This window comes from Taeniopygia guttata, chromosome 2 (genome assembly GCF_048771995.1).
Source record: "Taeniopygia guttata chromosome 2, bTaeGut7.mat, whole genome shotgun sequence".
NCBI classification, from domain to species: Eukaryota; Metazoa; Chordata; class Aves; order Passeriformes; family Estrildidae; genus Taeniopygia; species Taeniopygia guttata.
In genome coordinates, this window is record NC_133026.1 from 13,868,033 (window position 1) to 13,885,261 (window position 17,229).

Sequence of the window (17,229 nt, forward strand, 5' to 3'; positions counted from 1 at the left end):
CAAGTAGGAGGTCTGTGCTGTCTGCCTCTCCATTTAGTCCTCTCCTGCATTTCCAGCCTTTTAAGTCTCAGAGGTAGCCATGGCTTTCAAAAACATGTGTATGGGAGAAAACTCTCTGTGGAGTTAATGTGCCATTCCCTCACTCTTGTATCTGAACTGAAACTGTGTGATCTCAGACTTTAAGAAGTTTTATAAGCGTGATTTGAAGTATTAGTCAAGTTAAAATGCTGAGGAGTAGTTACCAAAGACTGGGAATTGGTTCTGGACTTCAGGCATGGAATTTAACTGCCTCCACAGCAGTGCTGTGATGTCAATATTGGCTAAAGGAGTTTATGTGCAATTTAGCATTGAGTAGCCATAATAATTTAACTTGAACAAACAAGCCAATTTGCCTACTCTGACCTCTGAATCTAGGAATTTTTTACTGTGTTTATGTTTTTGTAGAACTTTTTAGAGATCTTTCTAAGCATGAAACTGCTGCACATCAGCTTTTCAATCACTCCTTATTTTTGTACCTTAATCTAGTTTTTCCCTTTTCATGTTAGTGACTTTATGTAAACTTTTAAATTGGCTATTTTCTGTTCTGTCTGATTTGATTACACTACAGGTAGCTTGCAGGTAAATAGATAAATAACTTCAATGTGTACATACAATGGGCCGTGATGGGCAAATCACATTCTAGATGCTCAGTGTCAGTTTTTAGTTTTACTTACACTGTCAGTTCTTATTAAGATAAATTATCATCATTTTCATACATCTGGATGACATGTGGAGAGTTCACATTTCACAAACTACCCCAACTCAGTCAGACAATTTAGATGTCAATAAAAAAATCGCTGCTTATTTCTAGTTTTATCATTGGTTGTAATTTATACTGAGAACTGAAACGTTAACACATGTAGCTGAGTTTATTTTAATAGTATAATTAGAGTAATGAACCTTGTGGAAATACAGTGGTGCAAATGCTAATATAATCTCAGCTGCTTACATTCCCAATTAGGTATTTAAAACAAATACGAAGATTGAGCTCTGTGCTTTGGCTGTTTCCCTTCTGTTTCTGTGTCAGCTAATGTTAGCCTAAAACAGCACAGGTACCAATTTTTTATTTATAATTATTGTTTCAATGGGATTGTAGACTTGCAGAGTATTTTGTGATGATTCATTAGATATTTGATCTCATTCTTGGAAAAGTTGGAGTTTAAAAGTTTTTTAATGAAAGAATTTGTACTAGAAATTGTGTTGACTTATTTTAACTGGACAAAATTAAGCAAAGTCAAATATACCCATACATTTGTATGCTACAAGGTTGTGTTTAAAATAAATGTATATACTGACTTTGGTACTTTTTATACCAGATGAGTTTAGATGTTTTCAAAATTTATGTCTTCCTAATGTAGAAAACGTAATATTGAAGCTGTAGTATAACTCCACTTCGCAGGATTAATGATGGTGGCATATGGCAGAGAAAAAAAATCCAATTTGTTTTTAGGTTACTGCATACTTGCAATATCAGGTCTACTCTGTTTATCTCCAGTTGCTGCAACAACAAACATGAATTCCCAGAAAGTCTTTTTCAGAGTCATATTCTTGCATTTAACCATAATATGCTGAAGAAGTGCTGTAGGAAATTGGTAGGCTTTTGTTAATTTTTGAAGAACATGCATTTTCCATAGTACTAGTCTGCTATGCAAAGCCTCATTTGAAAAATTGTTTCTGAAATTCTGTCTAAAGGGATCTTTTGTGCCATGTGTTTATATAAAAAAATTAAATGAATTAACAGGCACTGTGAGAAGCCTGGTTTCAGGTTTGACTCTGTCTGTCCATCCAGCCTTGAATTTGCTCTCAGTGACTTTAGCTTTATATGCCTTGGTTAACCTAGCTCTAACATTTGTCAGAAAGCAAAATCCTCACGAGCACCATATGCCATGTTATAGATGAGCAGTCTTTCATTAACAGAACTTATTTGCTTTAATGAGATTATTTACAATCTTGACTGCTAGTTTATTTATCTGTTGCATTTATTCTACTATTGGTTAGGATTAGTAATATTTTTACAGATTTGAAAGCCTAAGTGGAATAAATTTAAGAAATGTCAAATCACGCATAAAGGTGCATCTTGCATTAATAATTTGATATAAATTCAGAATGTGGGACAGTAGAAAGCAACATTTCAAGAAAAATGCTATGTCAAAACTATTGGTAGAGCAATTATTTTGTAATCATAAGTACATGGACACACTGGGATGAAATAACCATATTATTTTGTATAATGTATTGCAATTGTATTAACTTAGATTGTTGTACTATGTGTAGGTATTGTTTTGATATTTTGGTATTTTTTGTAGTTAACCATATAAACCAAACACCTGTTGTTATTTATTTGTATGCTCTTGTGCAAGCATTGAATGCACATCCAAATTCTGAATTGTCTTTGGGCATTGCAGAGGAGCACTCCTGCATCAAAGAGCTGTTGGGCATCAAATGAAAGAAAGGAAGTGTAGAAACAACTCCTTTCTTTCCTGCTCAAGTATTTTGTCAGTTTTCTCTTAAATGTAGCATTCCCTATTTTACAATATCCTTTGCTTATCTCTCCCCCATTTAGAGTTATGCTTTTCAGTAGCTTCACTTTGTGGCTCAAAGACAATCTCTCCAAAAGAAAGTCATCAACTCACAAGTGAAGAAGTCACAAACTTTTCTAACGTATCATTTTTCTATTTGTCAAAATTATAACTCTGTTAAAAATAATATAATGAAGCCATACAAGTATTTTTCCTTTCCTTTTTATTATTAATATAACTGTTTGGTTCTTCATGGAACTATCATCCATAATTTCTTTATAATTATTTATCAGTTTTAAAAATCTGAGATTTCTTTCAACACATTTTTTTAGTGATCAGAAGGAAAAAAGGGATCGAATAAATATTTTAAATTTTGTTTTGTTTTCCTCCTGTGACTACATAACTTAATAATGATCAGAAAATTGTGGTGCAGCACAGTCATTAGGTTAGTGGGCCACTGTTGTGGACCTGTAGATTTTTTTGTCATGCAAATGTCTGACTCAAGCTTCATTTGATGATTTGTGCTGTCAGAATTTATGTTGTTTTTCTCCTCATGGTCTGTTTACATGTATAGATTCTTTCAACATCATATCTTAATGTCTCTAGGTGGTTCCAAAATGGAAATACTACTAGGATCATTTCTCCTTCATCTACCTTGTAGGAGAAAATGGATGACTGTTCTGTAAAAAAAATGTATTATTTGCTTATGCTGGTGGTACATTGGTAAATGAAGAATTGAAAGTGGAAGAAATAAGTAAATTTGTTTTTTTGACCTGTTTGATGAAGTGCTTAAGTGCGTATGTAACTTTTGAGCGCATGAGGAGTCCTTTCAAGCGCCATTGACTGCTCATTTACTTTGAAGTATTATGTGTGAATGGAAGTGCTGTGATCACTGGAAGGTTTTTGCTTAGAAGACATGTGTGGTCTTCCAATTCCTTCTGATTTGGACCAAGTATTTCTCATGCCATGCCTTGAAATGAATTCTGAAAAAAGTAATGCTGTAGACTTGGCTGATGTGAGTTTGACCCATGGATACATCCTGTGGAATTTCACTGTAAAGATGATCTTCTTGGAAAAAAAAAATCAAGTGCAGTGTCGGTGCAAGAATAATTCTGAAGATTGAGTTCTCCTTCGGGTAGAGAGTTCAGGTATAGAAACATAGCAAAGTATCTCAGAAGTCTTTTCTTCAGGATCCTTTTGCATAATTTCAGGTTGAATATTTGTCTCTCTAAACATATCCTGTAGATGATACTTTGGGTAAGCACGAAACAGAGGGGACTAACTCACTGGACAGAGGCTATCAAGTGGAAATTGTCTTCAGTCAATTAGTCTAAGATTCTGAATTTAGAAAGAGCATTTAAATTTTTTATTTTATCTTTTTTGATTTATTAAAAAATGTCAAGATGTAAAAATGAAAGCATTTGGTCCACGTGAAATTATTGAATTCTCTATCCATCCCCTCATTACAGGCTGCTTATTACATGAGATGACCCCATGTTTCACTTGCATAGAAGGAGTAGTGAAGGCTGTGGCATTCTCTACTAATTCAGAAATTCAAATTTTAAGTTAAACCTATTCAGCATCAGTTAACTAGCAGAAAAGATAACTTTTCTCAGATATGTGGTGGTTCTTGGAGTTTTTACTACAGAGGAATCTTGGCCTTTTTCAAGAATGGAAGTTCTGTCAACCTGTTCATTCTTACTTTTGACATGTTTGATACACCTAGGCCTTTTGTTTTATGGAAAAGGGATAATAAATCAGGTAGTTCTTAAAGTTATTTGAAACTGCTATCCGACTTCAAGGTAAAGATGGTTTGAAATATAGTTTCTGTAGTGATCATGATAAAATATTAAATCAATAGGATTTTGTATGTTGCAAATTTTTCAGATAGTAATAATTTGTAATCTTAATGTTCCAGAACGCTGGGGCTGCTGGTGAAGCGGTTGGAGAAGGGTGGAAAAGCTGAACAAGAAAACCTTTTCCGTGAGAACGATTGTATTGTCAGGATTAATGACGGAGACCTGCGGAATAGGAGATTTGAGCAGTAAGTGTCTTTTTCACACGTTACATTGCATTACTTGAACTTTAGCACCTTGCAATAATTTGAGGAAGGTAAGAAAAAAAACCTCTAAGCTTGCCTTTCTAATAAAGAAAAGATACACTTAGGGACATTAGTGGCTTTTATATAGCCAGACTAAAAAAAAAAAACAGGATAATTACTGTTGTTAGAATATGTGCAATTCTCATTTGATTGTTTTTATACATGATAGATTTTTTTTTCTTCTTATATTGGTAATCTGTTTTTCTTGAAATTCCCATATGACTTCTGCTCTTATATTTGCAATGCACTATGTTCAATATAAATAGACAACATGAAGACTTGATTTTTAACATTGTAAAAATATGTGGTTTCTTGATTGTGTGAGAACTAAAGGTGCTATATATGCAGAAACTTCCTGGACAAGTTTGAGAGACAAACATTTGCTTAGTGGTTGTCTGGACTTGGTAGAATCTCTAAATGAATCAGAAAGACTTTTAAGAGGGGATTGTAGTTCACATTCAGGTAAGAGAAAGAGAAAAATAGAAAAGAGGCATGCAGGTAATGAGTGATTGAATGAATGTTAATGCTGTTCTGAAATCTGTAACACACTGAGAGCCAAATATCGTTTGTTCTGATCATCTTATACTTAATATATATTTGAAATGTGGTTTTAATTTCTTTGACTTTAACCTGAATTGAAACATCACCCTGTACCATATGGTTGAAAGCAGCTTGTCTCTGCTTGTTCTAAGGTTCTGAATCACAGTTTGTAAAGTCTGTGAAGAGACCTTGTTGTCTTTGTATACTTTGGATTGTGACCTTGAAGCCCAGTGTCTGTCTGTACAAGACTGAGCATTCTTTTCCTATTTCTTAATGCCAGCTGAAAAAAATTGAATTGTAAGCTAGACTGGTTGCAAGGCTCCATATAATCAGAAACTTGTGGAATACATAGTCTTTTATAATTAGTCGTTTTCATTCTAATAATTCTGTTGTCACTGTGGTAACAGTTATCGCAATTATTACAATTATCAAGGTTCAAAACAAAAGGACACTGCAGTCTTGCTATGGAACTGTCTGCATTTCATGACTGTGGTTAAAATTTTTGCTTTTCTGAATCCAGTATTTGCTACATAGTCGTTAAGCATATTTAACCATAGTGTTGTCCTAAAGCAGTAAACCTTAGCGAAAAGCAGATCAAATAGGCGAGTGAACAGATTCAAGTTTTATGGTTTATGCTTGAGTGCAATGTGTCTGTCAGCTCGTGTCGCTTAATTAACATCAGTAATTATGCTTATAATGTCTCGTGGTCTGCCAGTCCTAATTTGCTAATTTTCTGTTCACTTTAAAACCTAGAGCACAGCATATGTTTCGCCAAGCCATGCGTACGCCGTTCATTTGGTTCCACGTGGTGCCTGCGGCGAGCAAGGAGCAGTACGAGCAGTTGTCCCAGAGCGAGAGCGGGTTCTACTCCAGCCGCTTCAGCCCCGACTCCCAGTATGCTGATGGCAAAAGCATGAACAGTTCTGGACTCCACACGTTACAGAGAATGTCTAGAGCGGGGAACCACTCCGACCAGACAGACTCCTACTCACAGCTACCTCATAGTGTGAACTCATCAGGGAAACCACCCTCCGGCCTGGTACCATCACCTCAGAAAGTTCTCACCTCCACTGCCAACAGTGGCTATAACACCAAAAAGATAGGGAAGAGGCTCAGTATACAGCTGAGGAAAGGTAAGGCACCAGTGTGCTCCCCATGCAGTAGGAGATGTGCGTGTAGGAGATCTGTGTGCCCATGCCACTGTCGTGGGCAGGAAGGCTGGCAAGAGCATGAGGAGGGCAATGGGTTCATTTTTGCAGCCAAGGCACTGAGTTGTTCCTTGAGAGCAAGTCCAGGAGACCCACCCTGCCTTCAGCGTGTGCAGCATGCTTGCAAAAGGCCATTTTAAGGAGTGATTTAACATTTTTTTCTGTTTCTCAGCTAATAAAGTAGTGCAGTAAATGCCTCAAATTCTGTTAGCCAAGACCCAGGGAGTGGTGAACTATTTAATGTAAACAACTAAGCAAAAATGGCCCATGTTCAGTACTTCACAGTTACTTTACAAATCGAGTTTTGCCTTTAGATTTTAAGTGTTTTGAATCCAGTTGGTAAATTGGACATTCTAATTCCCAGCTAAAGCTTTCATTTTTTTCCACTGAGATGTTAAAACCTTTGGTTGAGATGTAATGTGATATTTCCTCTCTTGGCCCTTATGCTATTATAATTTGAATGGGGGTGAGAGACACTATTTAAAGTAGTGTGTGCTTATCTCAACATCTGTGTTATATGTGCACATGTAGATGCATTGGTACACCCGTGAAAGTTTTATGATGTGAGAAAATTGGTATTTTTTTGTAGTTAATGTGTAGATGGTTTTAAGATAGTTGGAAGTATAATAAAATGACATTTAGATGCCAGTATTCTTAGCTCTCGGGAAATGATTTTTTTAAAGATTATACATGCTGTAGGCTTTATGGTATTCAAATGAGCATGTTTAAGATTAGCTATAATTTGATCCCTAGCAACAAGAACAGTATTCACATTACACAGCAGAAAGTTCCCTCATATGACAGTATTCTCCATGAATTGGGGTGCATTCCCCTTAAGATACTCTATGTGCTTAATGATAATAATATTTATTAAGTAATCTCTTTATTGAAAGACATTGAAGACAGTGCAATGAATGGTAGAGATTTTACAGTTTCACAGGTACCAGGCTACTTGTCACATTATCATTATGCTTTCCTTTCTATGAACTTCACATGAACCACCAGATTGCTTCTTTCTGGTTGCTGAATTTTAAGCTCTACAAACTTGGATGACATAAGGTTGAGTTGACAGTTTGCTTCTGTTGTTGATGCTCCTTCAAGAATTTCTCTAGGCCATCAGCTCAGATCAGCCTACTTGGAAAAACTTGCTGTTATTGGTTGAGTAAGGAATTTGTGTGCTTATAAATATGCTCTTAGTCACTACAGTGATTTTTACCTGGGTTTTTCGTGTCTGTGGAAGTCTTTAGAAGTATTACTTGGACAGTACATCAAAGAATTCTCAGTAAGACATGGAAATAAGGATTTCATATAATTTAAAAAGCACTAACAAATAAATATATAATTTGGGACCACAATATTTCTGCATGAAACAAATATGGTGTTACAACTCCTCATAAGATGCAAGGATATAATTTTGGTGTGTTATGGATTTTTGACTGTGATATGATGTTCTGTTTGGTCATCTTGCACTGGATGCTGTTCCAGAAATACTCCCCCCAAGGCCATAATATAATTTATCCTTGCTGGCATTAATATCTTAGGTGGGTTTGGAGTAAAGAAGAGGCTGTTGTTACCTGTTGACGAAAAGTGATCTCTATGATACTTTAACATCGAGGTCATACCAGAGGAGTTTGAAGGTTCTTACAGTAGTAAAAACTTTGAAATATATTTAGAATATTTTTCAGAAGTTTAAAGGGGATACTTGTTTCTAACAGTTTGCTTATTAGAGAATACTACTTATGGTGGAATGGCAGCTAGCTCAGGCTTTCGATAAAGGTAGAAACTGTCTTTTATGCATGGAAAAATTAAGAAAAATGTGCATAAAGAAAGATGCCTTTTTATCATTGCTGTCTTTCATTTGTTAATACCCAGTGTGGAAAGAAGCATGCCCTCCCATTTTGACTTACATTTGATCACTCTGAGTTCTCACATACGGAGCAACAAATGCAGCAAATGCTTAAGGACACCCCAGGTATTTTGTTGTAAATATGAGTTCAGTAGGGATGTTGATTGTTTGTGATTGTTATTTCTAAGGAAGGATGCTGTAATAATACAGGCTTTATATATATTTAACAAATTTAACAACTGCTGACAGGCAACAGTTGTTTCCCCAGTTAGCATCATTACTTTAAAAACTCATTGTGGGTAACATTAAGGCATGCAAAGTGTTGTCTTAAAATTCAGTTTTCATTTAACCTGTACATACTGATAATGTATGTAGTATATGAGAATTGACTGTTTTTCAATACAGACAGACCTTCTTTATTACAGCTGTATTTTTATATATTGCACAAGCTTTATGATATAGGGTGACAATCATAGAAAAATTCTACAATATGTGCTTCTGTAATTATGATTTCTTAATATTTATTGCTGATTTGGCATTTTAAAATAACCTGAACTTTCATAGGATTTAGCTATTTAATAAAGTCAGAAGAGAAGGTCAGTCATATGTTTCAGTCAATGTGGAATATTTGTTGGCTTTTCTAAATGAAAATGGATATCTGTTTATCTTGGCTTAAAGGTCAAGGCCTGAACTTTTAGCATATAGATGTAGGGGTTATTACTGATATTCTAATGCCATTAAGGTTGTATAGCAGTGTAGCTTAATAGCTTACACAAATTAAGATAATGCAAGACATGACAGTGAGCCTATGTTTATATATACATTTTGGTGTAAACTGATACACAGTAAGTATAAATAAATGAAAATAGTTCTTTGCACCTAATGAGTAAAAAAAATAAGACCACTGATACAGCACCCAGATTATTAGCACAAACTTTGACTTCATATGCACCAGGACACTCCCAGCGTGTTCCTTCTTTGGCTGCAAGTGTTTGAGCCAATGCAACTGAGAGGAATTTAGTCCAACACTTGTAAATAATAAATAACCAATTATATAGCAAATGGCTCTAAGGCTCAGTCTTTGAGCACTTAGTAACTCACAGCATTTAGCCTGATATTCACTAAAGCATTCAAAAGTCTGCTTTTCCATTGGACATTGTGCTACTCAGATTTCATATCTGCTGCTTTTGATACTGCTGTACTAAGACAAGCCTGAAGTACTTGGACTGGAAATTAGCTTAATCCTATTTATTTGTCATTCAGTATAATGCTCATTGCATCATATGATTTCTATCTATAACTACATTTTTTGTATAGCTAAATTAGATATAAAATTCTGGAAGTAAAATATCAGCACTGAGCTCATGTTTCTTAAATTGGTCTTAGTTCCACGAAATATTTTGCTAATTTTTTTGTCTGAAGTATTCAGTGCATCAGGACTTGAGTCCACATCTCCCCACTCCTAGAGGTTGACTTAGCCACCAACCATGGGAGTTGTAATTATCTCTTCCTTTTTGGCCTCTTTCTTGCAAAACAAGAAAAAAGAAAGGAGAAGAAATGAGTTACAGAACTGTCAGGAAAGCTGTAGCAGTTACCATGTCCATCACAAACAGAACACAGCAGCTCTGTTCTAGAAGATGAGTCCTCAAACAAAGGAGGCACCTCTGCACAGTGCAGGAGAAAAGAATGGCTAAACTGTAGTTGTGAGCAGGATTACAAGACTTTCCTCTTCAGAGTTCCTTGTGTTCCTTTCGGCTTGCTGGCCTCCCTGAGGTTAATAATGCTGCATCTTGCATACAGAGCTGACCTGAAACTCTGCAAGTTCCACCAGGGGACTGGGCATTCAGTGCCATGGCACAGTGAGACTCAGTCCTGCTGCACCCAAGCTCCTTTCTGCAAGAAGTCATTAGAGTCACAAATAAGTTGGCGTAGATAGTTTGGGAGTATACTAATTTGAAATGGCATTGTATTTGCTCTGGAATGGAGCACATCTATGGACAATTACTTTCTTTCCTTGTGTTTGTACAGGAGAGTGTTCAAGACAGGACTGAACTTGTCTGTGAGATATCCTGCATCATGGATCTGAAGTGTACAGATTTATATGCATTTTTCATTATACTCTCCTGTTTTCCCCACACAGATTCTTAAGCCAGACTTTGATCTGACATTTTAAATTTTTGTTTAAAATTTCTTTTGAAGTGATATGTTCTCTTGAAACGCCCGTTCAGATGCAGAGTGTTTGTCACTTTTGAAATGAAGCGTGTAGATGCCTAAATTACTTCAGTGACCTTGAGAAATGAGATTTCAAAAGTGAAGCAAATAATTTTGAGCATTATTAGTCACTGAAGAAGCATAAACTGCATCAGTTTCATCTTTCCATTTTTTAAAACAACTTCTGATCACCGTTAGCAGGCTGGAGCATAAGGGGAAAAGAAGGTTTCTATTAGGTTGATCAAAGATCTTCTTGAGTGGTCTGAGCTTTACTTGGAGGAAAAAAACCTCACTTGTTCCAAATCACTCAACTACATAAAAATGAGCATGCAATTAGTCTTGGTGGTGTATGTGACTGCAGAAATTTTGTAGACAGCTGAGCAGCCTTCTAAGCAATCATTTGCATGTACAGTAAACCTGACTACATGTGCACAAATTCTGCAAATATGGGGCTTAAACTAGGAGCAGTAAAATGGTCTTGGTTAGTTTAGTGATGCCCCTTACAGTAAGAACATATTTGCTGTTCAAATCTTACATGAGGTTCAGTCCTTAAAAAAAAAAAAAACAAACTGGTTTCCAATGTGGAACACTCAGATAATTAGTTCAGCAGTCATCCATCTGTATCTGGATCTTCAGAAAGAGTCTCCTGTGAAAAAATCAGGGGGTTGAAGTGCTTGGAAGTACACTCTGGAAGTGTGCTCTGACCATTATTAGAGAATATTTGTCCCTTCTGCTTCGTTTTATTATAATGTCACCTCTCTCCTTATTCTCCATCCCAGTATAATCTACTCCTTTCATTAACTGACAATGCTTTATTTCATAATTTTTTTTTTATTTTATGTCACACACTTTTTCTATCTGCAGCCGACCTTGCTTATTGTTCCAGAAAAGGGAGAGTGTGTTCTTTGTTTTTCATGAAGAATCTACACTTTCCCCTAACAGTCCTTTAGTCTATCTGAGGACTGTTCACCCACATGAGATGTCCTTTTTAAGGATGCTCAGAAATGTTCTCTACCTTTCTTGCAGAACTACTAAAAAAAATGTGGTGCCCAATTGTCAGTTTTCAGATGTTTTCTGTTGTTTTAGAAGTGAAGTTTTCAGTGTTTCTTGTTATTTGTTTGTAGTTGTTTGTTGTTTTTTTTTTTAATTTAGAGAGATCTGTATTGAACTCCCTGAGAACTCATATGCATTTTCTTAAATTAGACTTGAAGGAAGAGCATTATTTACTTTTAGCACTGCTTACAGTGCTGATAGGCAAGACAGCTGTAAGAGAAGTATCACAAGATGCTGGCAGTGTAGGTCCTTCAGTTGTTCTTTACTGGTCTCTGAACCAGTGTCCTTTTGAGAGGATGAAAACACTGCAGAGGTGATCCTGGCTTTTTGTATTGTGTCCTGTGTGTATTTCTACCCAGGAGCACATTTTGCTGCTGAGAATTTAGACCTATAGTTGGTGCTGAATGAGGAGCCCACAACTTTTTGTAAAGGATAGCCTTAGAAAGACAGAAATAGTATGCCAGACATATTCTTTCCACAATCGAGAAGGTAGCACTAGTGAGAAATTAAACACTTCTTCTCTGGGAGATAAGAGTCTAGCCACCTGTAGTAAAACTTAATAAAATTTTTAACATTCTGTCAGTTTATGATCAGACTGCTTCTGAATGAAATTATGATGTTCATTTAAAAAATATGTTTAATTAAATTATAGGAATGGATTTCCTCTCCCCCTTACCTTAAAGCTACTGGAATTTTTTCTTCCAAAACAGCAACTGACACATCAAATCTGTCACTTTTCTGTTTGTATAAAATAGATCTTTTACCATTGTAACTGTCCTTTTTATTAATTTAAAACTACTTTGTCTTCAACTCAGAGCTGGCTGAGCTCTTGAGGGTAATGAGACTTTAGAAGGTGTGTTCAGAATCACATTCAAGAAAAAAGAAGAACTCTAACTTGTCGAAAGAGCTGCTGATTTATCAAAGAAGTCTAAGAATTTGAATTGCACAAATTAGTGGGTAATTTTTAAATGTTATTATCACTTGGCGCTATTTGATCATTGTCAGAGATGACAGCTATAGAAGGAAGAAAATGTTTTCTACCCTTTCAAAAATGTATCCTTTTTAAAATCTAGAAGAGATTAAGGTGAGCATAGCTCAAAAAAATCTAAACATTGCAAAGTAAAGCTCCTAGCTTTGTGTAGGGTGACTCCTGTGTTTTCTAAAACATGGCAATTTCTTCTGTTTTCCATTCATTGCAGTTCTGCCTGTATGTGTGTCCAGTCTCTCCTGTATTACTGGCATAAATCAGAGGAGCCTACAATATGTTTGCACAGTGCACTCATTATTATAATGCAGTTTTTCACCCTAAGAACTGAAAACATTTTAGCAGCAGGAAGATATTAAGATCTTATATGTATTTCTGTCAACAGGAGAATCAAAATGAATGGAGTGGAGAGAACTAAATCAGTTATGTGTATAAAAAAGAAAAAAGTTAAAATCAATTCAGTCGCAGAAGTCATACTTATTTTTGTTCTCAGTTGGATGTATCCCTTTATTTCCCAGTGTTGTGAACATATAATTTATATATAATAAGCATAGTAGTTTATGCAGCTGCATCATACTGGGAAGAGCAGCTATGGGGTGTGAATGGCCAACTGAAGCAGAGAAATGGCAGAAGGAAAATTGCACCCAAAAGCTGCCTCATGCAAAGCTGCACAGAGCAGCACAGGAAAACACAGCCCAGTTGATGCCCCTTCTTTCTACAGAAATAAGTAATTAGAATTTTCTTCTGCTAAAATCTGGGCTCAGTGTTGATTTGTGATGATCTGCAGGATTTGGTAAAGACTTTCTGGAGGTTTGACAGCAGAAAATGCCACAGTCCAAATTTATATCCTGTGTGCATTTTTAATGGGAACATTTCAACTTCTGTTTTTTCCATGGCGGTTTGAAGTGCTGTGTGTGAACTAGACATCTGTAATGATGCTGTAATCAGGCAATGGGGATTAAGCTTATTAATAATGAAATATTGTCCTGGGAGTGCACTCGTGTTCTGATATTACTTTAGAAATTTTAGCAGACAAAACCTGTACTCAAAGAGAAGTATTCAACACTGATCCTTATAATAAGAAAAAGATAAATTCCATAAAAAGCTGAGATGTGACTTAAATAAACCTTATTCAGATCATCTTCACATATTGCAGGGAATTAAAGAGCTCTAAGAATGTTTGAAGCATCATTAAAATTGGGAGGTCTCCTAAGTAAAATATGGATGTTATGAGATCTAGTATTTTTTTTATCTCTATGTAACAGCGCAGATAAATTTTATCTTTGCCTGAAAGTGGATGAAGACTTTCAAATCAAATGTCAACTGTCTCGAATGCTGCAGAAGAAAGGGAAGTTGTCTCAAAATAATTAGGCTAGAGAAACTGATCCATATTTCCTAAACAATAAGATCTACATGTTTTTACTGTATATACAGGAGCACTTAGTTATGTTCAAGATGAAGATTTTAAAAGCTTGTGTCACACCCAGTCACATCAATCACCTGTGTCAGTTTACTTCTTAGCATGATTTCTGTCTTGATAATGAAATATATTGTACTAAATTTTAATCAAATGCAATTGTGCAGATTTCAGAAGTCTGTATGTTGAGTACTGGTTACTATATTTGACTCCTGCTTTCTTTTCATGTGAATATTAATCTGCTCTCTAGGAAGGTAGGTTTAGCAATTAAACATAGGCAACAGAAATTAGTTAATTTACAGAAATTAAGTAACACTGTGGTGAGTTGACTGTGGATGGGCACAAGGGGCTCACCAAGCAGCTCTTATCACTCACCCTCCTCAGCTGGACAAGGGAAGTGAAACACAGCAAAAAGCTTGAGGGTTGAGATAAGACCAGTGAGAGATCACTCAGCAATTACAGTCATGGGTGAAACCAGCTTCACTTGGGGAAATTAATTTAATTTATTGCCAATCAAGTCAGAGTAGGGTAATGACAAGTAAAACCAAATCTTAAAACATGTTCCCCTGACCCCTCCCTCCCTCCTGGACTCATCTTGACTCATGAATTCTCCACCTCCTCCTCCCAGCAGTGCACAGGGACAGGGAATGGGAGCTGCAGTCAGTTCATTGCACGTTGTCTCTGCCACTCCTTTCTCCTCAGAGGGAGGACTCCTCACAGTCTTGTGTTGCTCCAGAGTGGGGTCCTTCCAAGGTGAACCTTACCCACAGGCTGCAGGTCTCCAAGAACTGTTTCAGTGTGGGTCCCTTCCACGGGGTCAGTCCTTCAGCAATGGGTTGCTCCAGCATCAGTCCCCAACAGGGTCACAGATCCCACCAGAAAACCTGCTTCAGTATGGGCTCTTCTCCATGGGGCCACAGCTCCCTGCCAGGGGCCTTCTCCAGCGCAGGCTTCCTGCAGGGAGCAGCCTCCTTTGGGCATCTCCCTGCTCTGGTGTGGAGTCCTCCACAGGCTGCTCCACCATGGACCTACATGGACTGCAGGGGGACAGCTGCCTCTCCAGCATCTTCTCTGTGGGCTGCAGGGAAATCTCTGCTCCAGCACCTCTTTCCTTTTCTTCTACATTGACCTTGGGATCTGCAGAGCTCTCTTGCTCACTCCCCTCTCTGGCTGCTGTTGCACAGTTGGTTTTTTTTCCTTCTTTTAAGTGCAATAACACCTCAAATGGTTCAGTAGTTGTGTGTCTTTCACACAGTGTGTGTTAAGCTTCCCAGGGTTCGTAGCTGACAACTGTTTCAGAAAAGTTTTGTTTCTGTCCCCATGAGATTTCACACGGGTGTCTGCTGTGTAGCTTTTAGGGACCTACCTGCTACTGCTGAATCCTAACTGCAGGTTGCCATTGTAGGTCACCTTAAATGTAGGTTGGGCCTGTGCATGCCCAGGAAGGCAACTTGGACTGTAGATGTGCCTTGACAATCTCTGAGAAGTTTCAAATACAAGCTGTGGGTGCTGGCACTGTGTTGGGGGGCTCTCCACTGGATGGCCAGCTATTTTCACGCTGCATTAAGTGTCCTGAATAGACTTGATGTGCAGTGTTGAGGGGGGTAGTGGCAGGTTTTTGTAGAGTTTCAGCAGATGTTGGTAACATTGGATAGACTGTATCTAAAAGAGGATCACAAGGAGCTTCCTGTGTGCTAGGAAAGACTTCTGTTTATCCGCAGCTTGTGAATCCCAGAACTGATGGTATACCTAATTTCTCTGACATACAAACAAGTCTCATTTGCTGTATTGACTGGACTCCCACTCTGCATTTATCCAGGTCATTTTAAGTGCCTCTGTTCTGCTTCAGACTGTCTTGGCCAAGTGTAATCAGTCACCTGGATGTGCAGCAGGACCTCAGAAGGGGCAGCCTGGGTTTGCTCCCTGCCTGCACGACAGACAGTGTGGTGGAGCCCAGGAGAGCTGAGGTGAAGCCTGGGGGCAGAGGAGCTGTGTGAGTGAAAACAGCCGGAGGTCCCCAGCATAGGAGAAATGAGACCACTGAGCTCCAGTACTGTCACCTGCCAGTGTCCACAGGAGAGCTGACAGAGCCCCATGCCCAGCAGCATCGCTGACTGCTGCCGTTGAAAGAGCTGCAAAGGAAAAAGGAAGGATCATTGATGAGATCCAGATTGACAAGGGGGAAGACAGTGATAGGATATCAGATATGCTTTGTTCTGATTCCTTGTCACTCAGCTCATCTGAAATAGAAAGTCAGAAATATGGCAATGACTTGGAAGTCATCAGAATAGCAAGTTGCAGGGAGTGCCTGCTGAGCCACCTGTGCCCAGACTCAGTGCTTCAGCTGCAGCTTTCTTGTAGATCTTTTGTTTTCTTTTTTTGTCATGAAGTAATTCTTACATCTTATATGTATTTTTATGGATTGTATCAGTGAGGTATGCATACATTCTGCTTGGTAAAAATAATATGTAATATAAAATGTGCATTTTAACTAGTAATGTGCATTCCTTATGCAGGTACAGAAGGCTTGGGATTTAGCATTACTTCAAGAGATGTCCCCATTGGTGGCTCTGCTCCAATTTATGTGAAAAACATCCTTCCGAGAGGTGCAGCTATTCAAGATGGGAGATTAAAAGCTGGAGACCGATTAATTGAGGTGAGGAAATATTACATGTTCCTTGTCTGTGTTTTGGCATGAGCCCACACACTATATCACTTCCAGAGGCTTATAGTATTTTATGTTGCAGGAGACTTTTTCCCTATTTTTCTTTTTTTTGGCTTTTTTTTTTTAGACATCAAGTTGCTGGGCATTTTCAGTACATAACTGTTTGAAGAGCTGGACCTAAACATACTACAAAAATATAATTTTACATGTCCTTATGTGAATATAGTGTCAGAGTCTTGCATTGCTGTTAAGGAATATATTGAAGCAAAGCAATTGTTACTTAGTAAGTAGAATTAAATCAGCATGGACTGACAGACTAGAAATTATTGAAGATGTTGCCAAGGATAGGAGGCAATACCCTGAAAGGTTTAGTGAATTAACTGAAAGAGACATAAGAGGAGAGGAGTCCTACTGAGAGTCAAGGCCACTTCCCTCCTGAAGTAAGGATGTCCTCAAGGGAACTAAATTTCTCTTAGATAGGTGCACTGCAGAGAGCTTTCTGCAAATCTAGCTGGAGTGATGCGTTATCACCCACAGCTCTTCATTACTGTCCCTAAGCCAAATAACACCGGAGGTCCAGCTGAGTCTGAAACTGCCTCTCAGGGCTCTAACTTCACTTTACTGCAAAATTGGCCAAGTCAGCTT

General features: G+C 37.5%; 1 protein-coding gene across 20 annotated transcripts in view; it reads left to right on the forward strand.

Annotated features, from left to right (window-relative positions):
• PARD3 (par-3 family cell polarity regulator) overlaps window positions 1–17,229 on the forward strand; it is a 442,797-nt gene that overhangs the window by 231,060 nt on the left and 194,508 nt on the right. For all 20 annotated transcript variants that reach the window (XM_030264342.4, XM_030264359.4, XM_072925341.1 and 17 more), the window contains 3 exons: window positions 4,477–4,602; window positions 5,953–6,332; window positions 16,436–16,575. In XM_030264342.4, coding sequence (XP_030120202.3) covers window positions 4,477–4,602; window positions 5,953–6,332; window positions 16,436–16,575 — 646 coding nt within the window. The remainder of the gene's footprint in view (window positions 1–4,476; window positions 4,603–5,952; window positions 6,333–16,435; window positions 16,576–17,229) is intronic.